This window comes from Halichoerus grypus, chromosome 4 (genome assembly GCF_964656455.1).
Source record: "Halichoerus grypus chromosome 4, mHalGry1.hap1.1, whole genome shotgun sequence".
NCBI lineage: Eukaryota > Metazoa > Chordata > Mammalia > Carnivora > Phocidae > Halichoerus > Halichoerus grypus.
This window is the reverse complement of record NC_135715.1, coordinates 79,677,094-79,693,214: the sequence shown is the minus strand read 5'-3', so window position 1 is coordinate 79,693,214 and position 16,121 is coordinate 79,677,094. Positions and strand designations below refer to the sequence as shown.

The 16,121-nt window shown below is 38.8% G+C and overlaps 1 protein-coding gene across 10 annotated transcripts in view; it reads left to right on the top strand.

The window, feature by feature from the left end:
- PARP4 (poly(ADP-ribose) polymerase family member 4) overlaps positions 1-16,121 on the top strand; it is a 103,799-nt gene that overhangs the window by 58,750 nt on the left and 28,928 nt on the right. For 8 of the 10 annotated variants that reach the window (XR_013447052.1, XM_078070613.1, XM_078070614.1 and 5 more), the window contains 9 exons: positions 736-803; positions 1,399-1,586; positions 4,118-4,217; positions 5,850-6,020; positions 6,295-6,375; positions 7,776-7,856; positions 9,141-9,236; positions 9,850-9,972; positions 10,834-10,929. Coding sequence is in view for 9 of the 10 variants with exons in the window: in XM_078070613.1 (XP_077926739.1) it covers positions 736-803; positions 1,399-1,586; positions 4,118-4,217; positions 5,850-6,020; positions 6,295-6,375; positions 7,776-7,856; positions 9,141-9,236; positions 9,850-9,972; positions 10,834-10,929 (1,004 nt within the window). In the remaining variant the exon portion in view is untranslated. The remainder of the gene's footprint in view (positions 1-735; positions 804-1,398; positions 1,587-4,117; positions 4,218-5,849; positions 6,021-6,294; positions 6,376-7,775; positions 7,857-9,140; positions 9,237-9,849; positions 9,973-10,833; positions 10,930-16,121) is intronic. The other 2 variants (XM_078070611.1, XM_036097141.2) reach the window with 2 other exon arrangements.

Here is a 16,121-nt window from a genome sequence, read left to right as displayed (position 1 = left end):
GTAGCCTCATAGTGTTGTTGTAAGGACTGAGCTGATGCATGTAAAGGATTTAAAACAGTGCCTGTTACAGAGCAAGTGCTGTATAAATTTTACTAGGTTACCACCAGCTGAACCAAATGCAAGACCCTTGGTTTAACATGGATGAGGGTCCCAAGGATATGGACAGAACACCTGAAATCAGCACAGTAGTAGAAAATCTGTAAGGTTTCAGGAAGCATCAGATCAGCCCTTTTAGAGGAAAAGTAATACCATCCTCCAGGTGAGGGCCCGGGGACATCTCAGCCACCAGAAAAGGTACTTTAGGAATGAGAGAAGGAACGGAGTAGAGTGAGGGGACAGTCGTGTCCTATTGATTCTTCTGTGCCATTCAGCAGAAGACTGAGCCCTTTTATGAAGGAGCTAGGGTCTGCTGCTGTTGGAGGCAGAGGTCAAGTAAGGCTGGGGTACCAAGCGCCTGGAAAGAGAATGTGTCCCTCCGGTGGCCAGGTGGTCTGTGCTACTGTGACACCCCACATCTTACTTTGCATGAGCGATCCGCTACAGAACAAAGGTGTACACATGTAATTTTACTCAGAACATTTTACACAGTAAAGTGCATAGTTTCAATGCACTAATTATTTAAAGGAATACTGTGGTGAAGTTTTTTTTTTATATGTTAAACTATCAAACATGATTGTTAGTGGTCAGTAAAGTGAATATTTAATAGCTGCACCTCACGCCAATCTTATCACACAGGTTACAAGGAATTATTTTCATATCCTAAGTACATCACAAGCAATAATACACCAACAGAGTTCATTATGGTGAGTAAAAGAACCTTCCTTCATCTCTTGGGTCTTTTCCTATCAAGTTTTAATGGTATTGTCTGGACTTATTCTCCCCAAGACCACTAATAGAACACCCCTAGTCCTTCAGTTTTTGTATGTCAGTGGGGCCCTTTTATTATCATTATTATTAATAAAAGCGATACAAACTCATTAAAGAAAAATTAGAAATTAAGAAGGGTAGAAAGAAAAAAAATCACCCACAGTTCTGCCACCTAAATACAACCAGCATTAACAGTGTTGGAATGTTTTCTTCTGTTTCTTTTTTTTCTTTTTCTTAAAATGGCACATGCTGAGAAAGAATGACTAGTTGCCATCTCATTGCAGGCCAGCAAACCCAGGAAAACCATAAAAAAATCAAATAGGTGTTAACCGATAATATTATAGTTACTGTGTGATGTGAAATAAACTAACAGGATATAAGCATAGTTGTTCCACAAATGTGTAATTAAAAAAAAATCTTTTCAGTGATGATATCTCTAAACCATCATTGAGACATGCTTCAGTAAATGATTACAGTTAATGGTGACTCTACCCAAAAGGAATGAATAACCTTTCACTTCATTTCCTCCAGTCTGCTACACCTACCATGGGAAATACAGACTTCTGGAAAACGCTCCGATATTTAAATCTACTGTACCCTTCTCAAGGCTTACGGAGCATTCTCCTTATATCTGATGGCCACCTCCAGAATGAGAGTCTGACATTGCAGCTTGTGAAAAGAAATGTCCGGCACACCAGGCTGTTCTCCTGTGGTATCGGGTAAGTGCAGGAGATCTAGTCAGATGGTGAACACTGTGGGGGAAAAAGGCAGCCTGTGGGTAGGTTTTCTTTGTTGGCCTGCACAGGATTTTTAGAAGTTTTGAAGTTGGTAACAGTCTATGGAAGCAGTTTAGCATAGAGTTACAGAGCTCTGGGCAAGTTGTTTAACCTCTTGTCTGTAAAATGAAGATGATAATGAAAATATAATAGGATTAATAGGTTTGCTCTGAGGATTAAATGAGCTCATATATAAAAAGTACTTAAGTCCCAGCCCTGCAGTGGGGTGAGGGAAATGTGGTGTAAGGAAGACCACACCCGGCACTGCTAGAAAAAAAAAAAGTACTTAAGAACACTTGGCAAGCACCAAATCAATGTTAGATTTTTTTTTTTTTTTTTTTTGCTTAAAAATCCAAACTTCCAACCTATCCTGAGAAGCCTAAAGATCTGGCAATGCCAGGCACACCCCCTTCCCTGGCAGTTCCTGACCAGGGCTAAGGGCCACTGCTTTGGGCAGGCCCCACCCAGGCTCCTAGCTCCTTCACATCTTTCTGGTGGCTGGGCACATTTGCATTTTCAAACCCTGTGATGGACATAGGATCTTTCTCTCGGGAGGCTAGGCTCCCATGATTGTTGGAATGAACACCCTCCCCAGTTATAGTTAGCTTCTTTGGATTGAACTGAGGCATATGGTGTAAACATAAGGAAAACACAAACAGAAGGGGCCAGACTGGTATTTGCACAGAGCATGCCTGCACCCTCGTCTCCCTGGACTCTCCCCTAAATAGTCACCATCCTGGCAAGTGATAACCAGGGCTCCCTATTCTGAGGCAGTGCATGGAGCAGGGCAGCCCCTCAACATGGGTGTATGGGTAGAGGTGGGAGTGGTAGCTATTGGTGTTCTCTGGGGCCACTGTGCTGTCCTGGGCTAGGGGTTCTTTTCAGGCCTCAGCTATGAGCTACAGGAGCTGGGACCCTCCACACCCCTTGAGGGCCCTCCCTGCTGTACCCAAGCCAGACCTGCCTGCCCAGAGGGCTCTTTCCCTCTCTCTGCCCCTCCTCAGTCATAGCTCCTAGTCCTCTTCTCTAATCTGAGGCCTAACAGGACACCACAGACCAACCAGGAAATTTATCCAGCCCACAATGGACTCCCCCAGGAATTGCTCCTAAATGGGCTTTACCTGATTAACTTGTGGACATGGGGTGGCTGGCCCTACCCTGCTGCAGGGATGTGGCCCCCTCCCTGCCTGAGTCAGTGCCCTGTTCTATCTTCCTGGTCACAGCAACACCCCCCTGCTCCCCTGACCAAGTATCAGAGGCTGTGCCAGGGTTATGGATTGACCTCAGTGCAGAAGATCCTGGGCCCTGTTGATTCCTTCTTTGGTGAGAGCCTGTCATGAAACAGACACTCCTTGGTGCTGGACCACGGTGCTGTGTATAGGGAGACAGGCCGCAAGCAATCCAATAAGCTGAAAGGGGAGATGGGTTTTGCTAAGTGCCAGGAAGGAAATAAGAGGGGTACTGTGATGGGGGTGAATGGACATGAACCTCCTTTGGGAGATGACTTTGTCCGTTGACACGACCCAGCCTGAGGGAGCTGAAATTTTTACTGATTTTCTGTCAGGTTTTAGGATCTTTCTAAATGTTTCTGCCTCATTTTATACATGCTCATTTGTATTCACAAACTCTAGCAATATGTGAGTTCTCCAGGAGTAGAGCCTATCCTGCCTGTTGTCACAAACTCTCCTCTTAGCTCCACACAGCAGGAGCAAGAATAGATTCCAAGCAGCCTCAGTAGCCGATGAAATCGATAAAATACAAACTCCAGCTTAGGGGGATTATCTCATTGGTGTTGTAATCACCACCAATTTATTGTGAAGACTAAAGACAAATCCAATCTTTAATTAATAGGCTAAGAAATATTTCAGAAATAACTTTCTTAAGCTCTTTTCCTGAAAAATAATTGTGTCTTTACTATTTCAGGAGGATCCTCTCTAAGAAAGGCTTTCTTAATAGGTTTAGAATTATTGAGAGAAATTCAATAGGACCTTGTCATTTAAGTAGCAAAGCTTATCTTTGCTAGAAAGAGACTTCTTTATCCCCTTTGCTATCTAGATGCACATATTTTAAGTTTATTAACTCTGCCAGTTCTTGGCCTTTGGGATCAAATTTGGGTAACTGACACTCATTGAAAGTAGGTTGATATTTTTTTCAGTATTCTGGTAACTTTTTGGAGGTTTTTCGGAATCATCTACTCCGTCCTTTGGTAAGCCAGGAGTCAAGAATTTCTGCTCTTTTTTTTCTATTGTGAAAAAGAAATGAGTTCTCTGATATGTGGGAGCTTAAATTACCCAAACCTTCAGATGTTTTATACTGTCCGTCCTGAGTTTTATCTCTTTAACCTCAACTACGGAGAGTTCTGCATGTACTGTCTCTTCTATTGAGTTTCGAGCTATGTCAACATTGTTAACTACATGAAATTCAAAAATGTTTCTAAAATTTCTTGAAAATTAAAACATGTAAAATGTGATCAGTTCTACAGCAAATCGTCATATCTTAAGGACTTTGTCCCAGTACGGTGCTGGAGTATTTGAGTATTTTAACTCAAAATCCAAACATAGTTGGAAAAAACAGGTACGTTTTTCAAGCATCTTATTTCTAGTTTTATGCTTACATGTGGAAATATTATCTTCTTGCACATCTAGTGCCAGTAACTTCTGCATTTTCATTAGTGGAAAGGGGACCTAGGAAAATCGGACAAAGGTACCAAAAGCATAGTTACTTAGTTACTGTCTGTCTCGCACCTAGCAGGAACACATTCTCCTTAATTGGGTCATTCTCCTAGCTAATAGTTTGATTTCTTCTTTATAAAGTGTCATGGAGGGGTTTTTTAAAAGTGAAGTATTATACATGTTTTGCTAGAGTTAATATGCTATTGTGGCAAAATATACATAAAATTTACCATTTTAACTATTCGTAAGTGACATTCAGTGGCATTAAGGTGCATTAGGGGAGCCTGGGTGGCTCAGTCAGTTGGGCATCTGCCTTTGGCTCAGGTCATGATCCCAGGGTCCTGGGATCGAGCCCTGCATCAAGCTCCCTGCATGGTGGGGAGTCTTCTTCTCCCTCTCCCTCTGCCCCTGCCTCCCACTCGTGCTCTCTCTCTCATAAATGAATAAAATCTTAAAAAATAATAATATTTAAAGGTACATTTACAATGTTGTGCAGCCATCACCACCATCCATCTCAGAACTTTGCATCATCCCAAACAGAAACTCTACTCATTAAACAACAACTCCCCATTCCACCCTCTCCCCAGTCCCTGGCAACTACCATTCTACTTTCTGTCTCTATGAATTTGACTACTTTAGATACTTCATGAAAGCAGAATCATACAATATGTGTCCTTTTGTGCCTGTCTTGTTTCATTTGGTATAATGTTTTCAAGGTCTATCCATGTTGTGGCATGTGTCAGAATTTTCTTCCTTTTTAAAGGCTGAATAATATTTCATTGTATTCACATACCACATTTTGTTTATCCATTCATTTGTTGATAGATATTTGGGTTGTTTCTACCTTTTAGTGGTTGTGAATTATGCTGCTATGAGTATTGGCATATAAGCAAGTATTCAGGTCTGATTTCAGTTATTTTAGGTATATAACAGAAGTGGAATTTCTGGATCATATGGCAATTCTGTGTTTAGTTTTTTAGGAACTGTTATACTGTTGTTCACAGTGGCTGCACCATTTTACATTCCCATGAGCAATGTACTAGGGTTCCAATTTTTCTACATAATTGATAGCACTTGTTTTCTGGTTTGGGTTTTTGTTTTATAATAACCATCATAGGGTGTGAAGTTGTATCCCATTGGGGTTCTGATTTGCATTTCCCTAATGACTAGTAATGTTGAATATCTTTTCATGTGTTCATTGGCCATTTGTATATCTTCTTTGGAGAAATGTCTATTCAAGTCCTTTATAGGATTAATTTTTATAACTGGAATCTACTCCCTGTCAGAGTTGTATATTAGTAATTAACTAATGGAATAATTTGGGGATGTCTTACGTATTAAATTATGTGCCAATGCTATTATTAAGAATTCTATTTAAAATCTTTTTGAAAAAGTACCCTGAGCAGGAAGGAGAAAAACAAAAACAAAAGCAAAGAGCTACAAATCCCAAAAGATAGAATGTAAAATTATTTTAAGTGTTAAGTAACTATTTTCTGGACATAACACTGAAAGAGAAATAATTCATCTCTTATAGATAGAAGACCAAATGACTAGGTTACATTCTCCAAGTTGCCACTCTGTCTCTGTCAAATGGCAGCAACTAAGTACAGATGCACCTGAGCCTCTGCTGGCTCCAGCCCAGGTGCAGTCCTTGTTCCACAATGAGCGACTCCTTGTCTATGGATTTATTCCTCATTGTACACAGGTAAGGAACCACAGAGCTTGTTTTACTATGGGAAGAGCTACATATGTTGCCAACAGTTTTCTTTTTCTTTTCTTTCTCTTTTCTTCCCTCTCCCCCCTCAAATCATAATATGCTGGCAAATTTTCTCCTTCTGGAAACCTAATGGTTATTTAACTAGGGATACTGGGGAGCCTTTTAATTTCCATTAAAAGGAAAGAGAAAATCACGGTGAAACTAACTAAGACACTATGGAGTGAAAAAGCTAATAAGGGATTCCACCCCACCCCCATTTCAGGCAACTCTTTGTGCATTGATTCAAGAGAAAGAATTTTCTACAGTAGTATCAACTACCGAACTTCAGAAGACAACTGGAACTGTAAGATTCAAAACTTTAACTATGAACTCACTCTTTGAAAGTTGTAATAATTTTATATTTTCATATCTAATGCTCCATGTACTTCCTTTGTTGTTCTTTTTTTTCTGTTCTGACACTTCAGTACACAATATGATATGGAGGATTGTTATCTGTACAAACGAGGACACTTTCATTCAGTTTCTGATGCAACAGTTCTTCTTCTGGTGTTCTTGGGTCTAGGTGTATCCATATGGGCATCAGTGGATATGACTAACTGCAATTAAATTTGGTATTTTATATGTGAACATTTTTTAGGGAGGTTCTCGAAGTTGTTTGTGACATGATAAAAATTAAGGGCCACAGATCAACCTGTGTTATTTTGAAATATTAGGTATGACAGTACTGAACTAAGAGTAAACATATACTGAGAATGTCTTTGTTATTTCTACTTTTGGATTAAAAGCAAATTAATTATCACCAACAAATTTGTAGTATTTGCATTAGTACTTAATCTATTAGAGTCAGACCTGGAAAGTCCCTAACCTATCTATACTATATATATGTAGCTTTATTCATGGGAGTCTTTGCATGGCCAGATAAACTATTTCCCAGATATTGCAGATTTTTTGTTTTTCTTTTTTCTAATAAAATATGGCTTACTTTCTGGCCCTGATTCAATAATTATAACTTACTATTTGCCAGTGATATATGTCTAGAACTTAAGGGAATCTTCATATTGTTTTAAAAATTGAATCTAAGGGGGAAATTAATAAGTAAAAGGATTTTACCTAGGAAGAGGTCATTTTCCATAAAATTGCAGTTTTTATAGTTGTACTTCCTCTGTGAATTGTGGCCTTATTGATAACAAAATTACAAGAGTTGGAATTATCATTGTAAGCAGACATTGCTATTAAAATCAGTTGTGTTTGTTAGTCATTGGAGAGGAAGGGGGCAGTCCTTCACCTTGCACTTCCCAGGGCATGTTTTGCTGCCCCTGCCCTTCAGAGTGGAGGTCACATTCACAGTTAGGCATCACAACACTAAGCTGACTCTTCCTACAGTAGAAGAACAGTTTAAAATTTTTGAAATAAATTGAATTGACAAAAATGCCCTTTTATGGAAGAAGCAAAACTGTAGGCATAGAAAACAGATGAGTGGGTGCCAGGGGCTGGAGGTGACAGCAAGGGGCATGAGGAGTGCCCTTCACTTTTGAAAGGGAAGGAACTCTTCTGTATCTTTATTTCAGTGGTGGTCACACAGCTGTATACATTTGTTACAACTCATCAAACTAAACACTTAGTTTTTAGGGGTGAATTTTATTGTATGTACTATTATACCTCAATTTTAAAAGTGGTTTTTCTAAGTAAGACTTTAATTAGAAGCCATTGAATCTTTTTTTCCCCTTTGCTGCTTAAACACAGATGATCCACAAGCTGACAGCACGAGCTCTGATCCGAGATTATGAAGATGGCATTCTCCATGAAAATGAAACAAATCATGAGGTTTGCTCTTTTCATTGTTCTTCATCCTTCTTAAATTGATTTATCCATGGAAATGTAAAGTGAGGATAGTTGGATGGAGAAACATGGTATGGGGGCATTCATCATTGTATCTGTACTTTCTGCGCCTGGGGTCCAGGGTGCTCAGTAAATGTCTGTTGAATGAATTAATGAAAGAACAGATGTCATGGGTTTCCTAAGAATTCTGTGATCATTTTACTCATCAGAAAGAGGCCAGAGGAGGGCTCTGAGAATGTTTGCTGAGTGCCTGTCATAAATATCACCTCAGATCTCATACACTGTAGGCGTTGGTATTCTCATCTTAGTGATGAAGGAGCCCAGGTGCAGGACAGGCGGGTGAGCAGCCTAAAAACACACAGTGGAGCCAAAGCCCACCCTGCTCCTTCTTCACTGACCTGATGAGGCCCCCGGCAGGGGGTCCCACTCAGCCAGCCCACCTGATGGCCTGGTGCCTCTGTAGCTGTGAACTTAAATGAGCTTAGGAGCAGTGGTGCTCAGTGCCCTCCCAGAAAGAAGGAACCAGAGTACCTCCCCTGGCTGTTAATGCAGTCACAGCAGGTGATAGATGGCCTTGTGTTTTCATTGTACTCCTTTGCTGCCCTTGGATTAGCAGCCTTGTGTCCTGTTTTACTTAAGGCCTTTTTTTTTTTTAATTTTATTTATTTATTTGAGAGAGAGAGAGAGATCACGAACTGGGGAAAGGGTAGAGGGAGAAGCAGACTCCCCGCTGAGCAGGGAGCCCAATGTGAGACTCGATCCCAGGACCCTGGGACCATGACCCAAGCTGAAACCAAGATGCTTAACCGACTGAGCCACCCAGGTGCCTTACTTAAGGCCTTTTTATCTCTGGGGGCAACTGACCAGCCCTGCCACCAAATGGTTTTGAACAAGTCACTCCACATCTCCACACCTTGGATTCTTCATCTTTAAAATGGGAGGCATGGACTGTCTGTAAAAGAATGCAGAAACTCACCACACTTGAGAGTGAGAGTTCTTTGTAACCATAAAGAGCTATATAAATATGAATTGTTTTTTTATATGACTTAGCCAGTCACTTGATCCTATTTTTCAGAGGATGTTGAGTCACCTACTCTAGACATTTAGACAGGGCAATTGACTCAATTTAATTTGAAATACTAATTATAAAATAGTTTATTTTATAGAAAAACATTTGTTGACTATTTAATAATTGTTTTATTGGTCATACATAGCTAAACAGTGAAAAATAAAATAAGATGTGACTTCATTTGTTTGATTGTATTTTAGATGAAGAAGCAAATCTTAAAATCTCTGATTATTAAACTCAGTAAAGAAAACTCTCTCATAACACAATTTACAAGCTTTGTGGCAGTTGAGAAAAGGGTATGTATTTGTTAATTCATGGTTATTTCATTTTTATTTACATATTAAGGAAATTACTCTTGCTCTGACTGTTACTGACAATATCTACATTCATGGCTTGTGAAGAGCAGGGAGGGGAGAGGCAGGGAGGACCATCAAACCAGGGCCTCACATTCATGAAGGGCTCATTATCATCTCTCTAAGTGGGTCACATATGTTATATTTTTAATGTTATAAATTATTACTTAGTTATATGTGTATTTCTGAAATACACTGATTTTATTGCATTTTGGCGTTTCTCATCTTTTACTAATGCAAGGCCCTCAACAAATAGAAAGGGCCTGAGCTTCCCTTACCCTGTGAGAGGCCCTTTCTCTTTCATAAGCTTAAAAGGAAAACCCACAGAAGGCACTTACCACGGCTCCCACACCCAGCTCAATAAAAAGGAAAGCCACTCAACTGAGCAAACTTGTGTTTTTAGACTCTTTCTCCCTCCCTTGTGGCCCAGGACAAACAATCTAATCTGACACCCACACATATGTCAAACTAAGGATTCACTAGGCTTTAGAATGTATAGTAATCACTGAATTTGATAATGTCTGTTTTGTTTTTACCTAATTACGATTCAATATAGGATGGTAAGGAGTCACCTTCTCCTAATATTCCAAATATTTTGGAACTTATTGCCAAAGAAGATGTAGATTTTCTTCCATACATGAGCTGGCAGGAGGAGCAACCAGATACCAGTGTGGCACAGGTAAATGTTAATTACCAAATAAATTAATATTGTGTTTCCATATTTATAGGATTGTGAGGGGAACGCTTTGTTTAAAATATCACCCTTATTGCTTGTATACACAGAAACTGTTGTTTCCCTCAAAATGGAAAATATTTGCACATTTATAAAAAAGCTGTTACATGACTGAGAAATTCACCATACATAAATGTAGCTGTAAAGTACCAAAGGGGAACAACTGTGATTTGGCTTCATTCATAGACAAATAAACTGTCATACAAGAAACTAAAGTCACTTACTCTAAGTAATTAATAGGTTCATCATGAAAGTAGAGATAAAAGTCCTATCTGAGAATCTAAATTCACCACTAATAATTCTTAAAGGTTATAGTGCTTTATACTGTGGCCTTTGTAGCCAGAAATAGGATTGAAAAATGTGACTCCCATAGAATTGAAAGGCATATTCAAAACCAAAGGAACAAAACAGTGCTAATAAGACCCTTAGGTATCTGGGTTAGCAGAATAAAATTGCCAAAATTTAGGAATTTAGAATCTAAGGAAAAAATTTGAGAGGAATTTTGGGAAAATATAATATATGCAACATTCATTTTCTTTGATCCATTTTGAAGTTATTATGTCAATTAAGAATATAAAAACACATTAAATGTCATTTGCTTACTTTGTTCATAAGATCATAATCTGAGATGGTAAATAACAACACAGCAACAACAAAACAAGACCATAAATGTTTCCTCAAATTCTCCATGCAGAATTTTTGTTTTGTTTTATCTTACAGTTGTCTTTAAAGCAAGGAGAGAGGGATAATAACTTCTGAAAATCCTGTTTCCACTCTTTTTCTGAATTCACTTCTCTGGTCACATAGGTCCTACTAGAGAGAAGAGCAACAGTGGCCACCACCGAACAGATGGGCAGTGGCAGGGCTGGGGAAATGACTGTGTCCCAACTAGTAAATAAAGAGGTAGGCAGCCTTTGGTGCACCTCCCCTGTTGTTGCAAGCCCCTCCTCCTTTGGCAGAAGCAAATTCCAGGGGATTTAAAGAGCTGCACCTTTACTCCCCCTGCTCATTTTTTGCTCTTCCCCTTTTGGGAGTCAGACACTGAAGACTAGTTTTTGAATGCAAAAACAACTCCTATATGGTGATAATTAAAAAGTAACTGCCCATACCCGAGGAAAGGCTCAGAAAAGACTTAAGAAAGACATTAAGTTTATACTTCAGGCTGATCCTTACCACAGAGACAGCCTAAAACAATTAAGAAAGAGAAAAGAATAATAAAAATACAACAAATACTGAGGAAGGGAGAGAATCTCATATCCAGATTTACCACATTTATTAGATTCAAATATTCAGTGTTCAAGGGGAAAAATCATAAGCATACAAAGAAACAGGAAAGTACAGCCCAAACAAAGAAAAAAATGAAACAATGGGAACTGTCCCTGAAAAAGACAAAATGGCAGATATATTAGACAAAGATTTTAAAACAGTGATCTTAAAGGTGCTCAGAGAACTAAAGAAAGATGTGGAGAAAGTCAAGAAAATGATGAATGAATGAAATGGAAATATCAATAAAGAGACAGAAGACTTAAAAAGAAACCAAGAAGAAATTCTGGAGCTAAAAAGTACAATACCTGAAATGAAAAATTCACTAGAGGGATTCAAAGGCAGATTTGAGCAGGCAGAAGAAAGAAGCAATGAACTTGAAGATAGGACAGTGGAAGACTTAATATTATTAAAAGTGTCAGTATTAACCAAAGCAATCTATAGATTCAATGCAATCTCTATCAAAAGCTCAGCAATGTTATTGCAGAAATAGAAAAATCCACCCTGGAATTCAAATGAAATCTCAAGGTAGTCCAAATAGCCAAAACAATCTTGAAAAAGAACAACACTGGAGGACTCACACTTTGAAATCACTCACTGATTTCAAAACTTGCTCCAGTGTTACAGTAATCAAAGCAGTGGGATAGTGGTATAAAGACAGACTTTTATAGACGAATGGAATAGATTAGAGAGCCCAGAAATAAACCCTTGCATATGTGGTCAAGTGATTTTTGACAAAGTTACCAAGACCATTCACTGGGGAAAGCACAAATGATGCTGGGAAAACTGGAGATCCACATGTAAAAGAATGATACTGGACCCTTACCTACTATCATATATAGAAATTAACTCAAAGTGGATCTATGACCTATATATGAGGCCTAAAACAATATAATTCCTAGAAGAAATATAGGACAAATCTTCACCCGTTGGATTTAACAATGATCTGACATAAGTAACAAAAGAAAAAAACAGAGAAATTAGACTTCCTGAAAATTTAAAACATTTTGTACATCAAAAGACACTATCCACAGAATAAAAAGATAACCCACAGATAGGGAGAAAATATTTGAAAGTGATATACCTGAAGGGATTAATATCCAGAATATATAGAACTCCTAAAACTCAACAACAACCAAACAAATAACCCAGTTCAAAAATAGGGCGGGGTGCCTGGGTGGCTCAGTCAGTTTGGCATCTGACTCTTGGTTTTGGCTCACATCACAATCTCATGGGTTGTGAGAGCAAACCCTATGTCAGGCTCCATGCTCAGCAGGGAGTCTGCTTGAAGATTCTTTCCCTCTGCCCCTCCCCGCCTTTGTCTCTTTCAAATGAAAAATAAATCTTTAAAAACATTTTTAAAAATAGGGCAAAGGAAGGAAATGTTGAAAAAGAAAAACAAAACTGGGGGCATCACGTTGCCCAATTTCAAGCTGTATTACAAGGCTGTGATCACCAAGACAGCATGGTACTGGCACAAAAACAGACATATAGACCAATGGAACAGAATAGAGAACCCCAATATGGACCCTCAACTCTATGGTCAAATAATCTTTGACAAAGCAGGAAAAAACTTGCAATGGAAAAAAGACAGTCTCTTCAATAAATGGTGCTGGGAAAATTGGACAGCCACATGCAGAAGAATGAAACTCGACCATTCTCTAACACCATTCACAAAGATAAACTCAAAGTGGATGAAAGACCTCAATGTGAGACAGGAATCCATCAAAATCCTAGAGGAGAACATAGGGCAGTAACCTCTTTGACATCAGCCACAGCAACTTCTTTCAAGATACATCTCCAAAAGCTAGTGAAACAAAACCAAAAATGAACTTTTGGGACTTCATCAAGATAAAAAGCTTCTGCACAGCAAAGGAAACAGTCAACAAAACAAAGAGGCAACCCACAGAATGGGAGAAGATATTTGCAAATGACACTACAGATAAAGGGCTGGTATCCAAGATCTATAAAGAACTTCTCAAACTCAACACCCAAAAAACAAATAATCAAGTCAAAAAGTGGGCAGAAGATATGAAAAGACACTTCTCTGAAGAAGACATACAAACGGCTAACAGACACATGAAAAAATGTTCATCATCATTAGCCATCAGGGAAATCCAAATCAAAACGACATTGAGATACCACCTTACAGCAGTTAGAATGGCAAAAATGGACAGGGAAAGAAACAACAAATGTTGGAGAGGTTGTGGAGAAAGGGGAACCCTCTGACACTGTTGGTGGGAATGCAAGTTGGTACAGCCACTTTGGAAAACAGTGTGGAGGTTCCTTAAAAATTTAAAAATAGAGCTACCCTATGACCCAGCAATTGCACTACTGGGTATTTACCCCAAAGACACAGATGTAGTGAAAATAAGGGCCACATGCACCCCAATGTTCATAGCAGCAATGTCCGCAATAGCCAAACTGTGGAAGGAGCCGAGATGCCCTTCAACAGATGAATGGATAAAGAAGATGTGGTCCATATATACAATGGAATATTACTCAGCCATCAGAAAGGATGAATACCCAACTTTTACATCAACATGGATGGGACTGGAGGAGATTATGCTAAGTGAAATAAGTCAAGCAGAGAAAGTCAATTATCATATGGTTTCACTTATTTGTGGAACATAAGGTATAGCATGGAGGACATTAGGAGAAGGAAGGGAAAAATGGGGGGGGGAATTGGAGGGAGAGATGAACCATGAGAGACTATGGACTCTGAGAAACAAACAGGGTTTTAGAGGGGAGGGGGAGGGGGGATTGGTTAGCCCGGTGATGGGTATTAAGGAGGGCACGTACTGCATGGAGCACTGGGTGTTATACGAAAACAATGGATCGTGGATCACCACATCAAAAACCAATGATGTATGGTGACTAACATAACATAATAAAATTTTTTTAAAAATTAAAAAAAAAACAAATAAAAATAAAAATAGGGCAAAGGACTTGAATAGATATTTCTACAAAGAAGATATATGAATGGTCAGTAAGCACACAAAAAGATGCTCAGTAGCAATACAGGCCTTCCTCAAGAAGGAAGAAAAGTCTCAAATACACAACCTAACCTTACATCTAAATGAGCTGGGAAAAGAACAGAAAACAAAGCCTAAATCCAATAGGAGAAAGGAAATAATAATGATTAGAGCAGAAATAAATGATATAGAAATTTAAAAAAAAAACCCAGATCAATGAAAAGTAGGAGCTGGTTCTTTGAAACAGTTAACAACATTGATAAACCCCTAGCCAGACTTATCAAAAAGAAAAGAGAAAGGACCCAAATAAATAAAATCATGAATGAAAGAGGACAGATCACAACCAACACCAAAGAAATACAAACAATTACAAGAGAATATTATGAGCAATATATGCCAACAAATTAGGCAATCTGGAAGAAATGGATAAATTCCTAGAAACATATAAACTACCAAATCTGAAACAGGATGAAATAGAAAATCTGAACAGACCCCAACCAGCAAAGAAATTGAATCAGTAATCAAAAACCTCCCAAACAAACAAGGGTCCCGGGCCAGATGGCTTCCCAGGGGAATTCTACCAAACATTTATTTTATTTTTTTATTTTTTTTAATATTTTATTTATTTGAGAGAGAGAGAGCACAAGCAGAGGGAGCAGTAGAGGGAGAAGCAGGCTCCCTGCTGAGCAAGGAGCCTGATGCGGGACTCAATCCCAGGACGCTGGGATCACGACCTGAGCCAAAGGCAGTCGCTTAACCAGCTGAGCCACCCAGGCGCCCCGAAACATTTTTTTTTTTAAGATTTTATTTATTTATTTGAGAGAGACAGAAAGAGGGAGAGAGCGACATAGTACCAGAAGTCCTAGCCTCAGCAATCAGACAACAAAAAGAAATAAAAGGCATCCCAATCAGCAAGGAAGAAGTCAAACTTTCACTTTTCTCAGACAACATGATACTCTATGTATAAAACCAGAAAGACTCTACCAAAAAATTATTAGAACTGATACAGGAATTCAGCAAAGTTGCAGGATATAAAATCAACACACAGAAGTCTGTTGCATTTCTGTACACTAATAATGAAGTAGCAGAAAGAGAAATCAAGGATTCAATTCCATTTACAATTGTACCAAAAACCATAAGATACCTGTGAAAAACTGAACCAAAGAGGTAAAAGATCTGTACTCTGAAAACTAACAAATACTAATGAAACAAATTGAGGAAAACACAAAGAAATGGAAAAAGCATTCCATGCTCATGGATTGGAAGAGACGTCTCCAGAGGCAAGGGAAACAAAAGCAAAAATGAACAATTGGGACTTCATCAAGATAAAAACTTCTGCACAGTGAAGGAAATAATCAACAAAACCAAAAGACAGCCAATAGAATGGAAGAATATATTTGCAAATGTCTTTCAGATAAAGGGCTAGTATCCAAAACCTATAAAGAACTTATCAAACTCAACACCCAAAGAACAAATAATCCAATCAAGAAATGGGCAGAATACACGAACAGACATTTCTCCAAAAAAGACATACAAATGGCCAACAGAAACATGAAAAAATGCTCAACATCACTCATCATCAGGGAAATACAAATCAAAACCACAATGAAATACCACCTCACACCAGTCAGAATGGCTGAAATTAAAAACTCAGGAAACAACAGATGTTGGCAAGGATGCAGAGAAAAGGGAACCCTCTTACATTGTTGGTGGGAATGCAAACTAGTGCAGCCACTCTGGAAAACAGTATGAAGGTTCTTCAAGAAGTTAAAATAGAATTACCCTATGACCAGCAATTGCACTATTAGGTATTTACCCAAAGGATACAAACATAGTGATTGGAAGGGGCACCTGCAC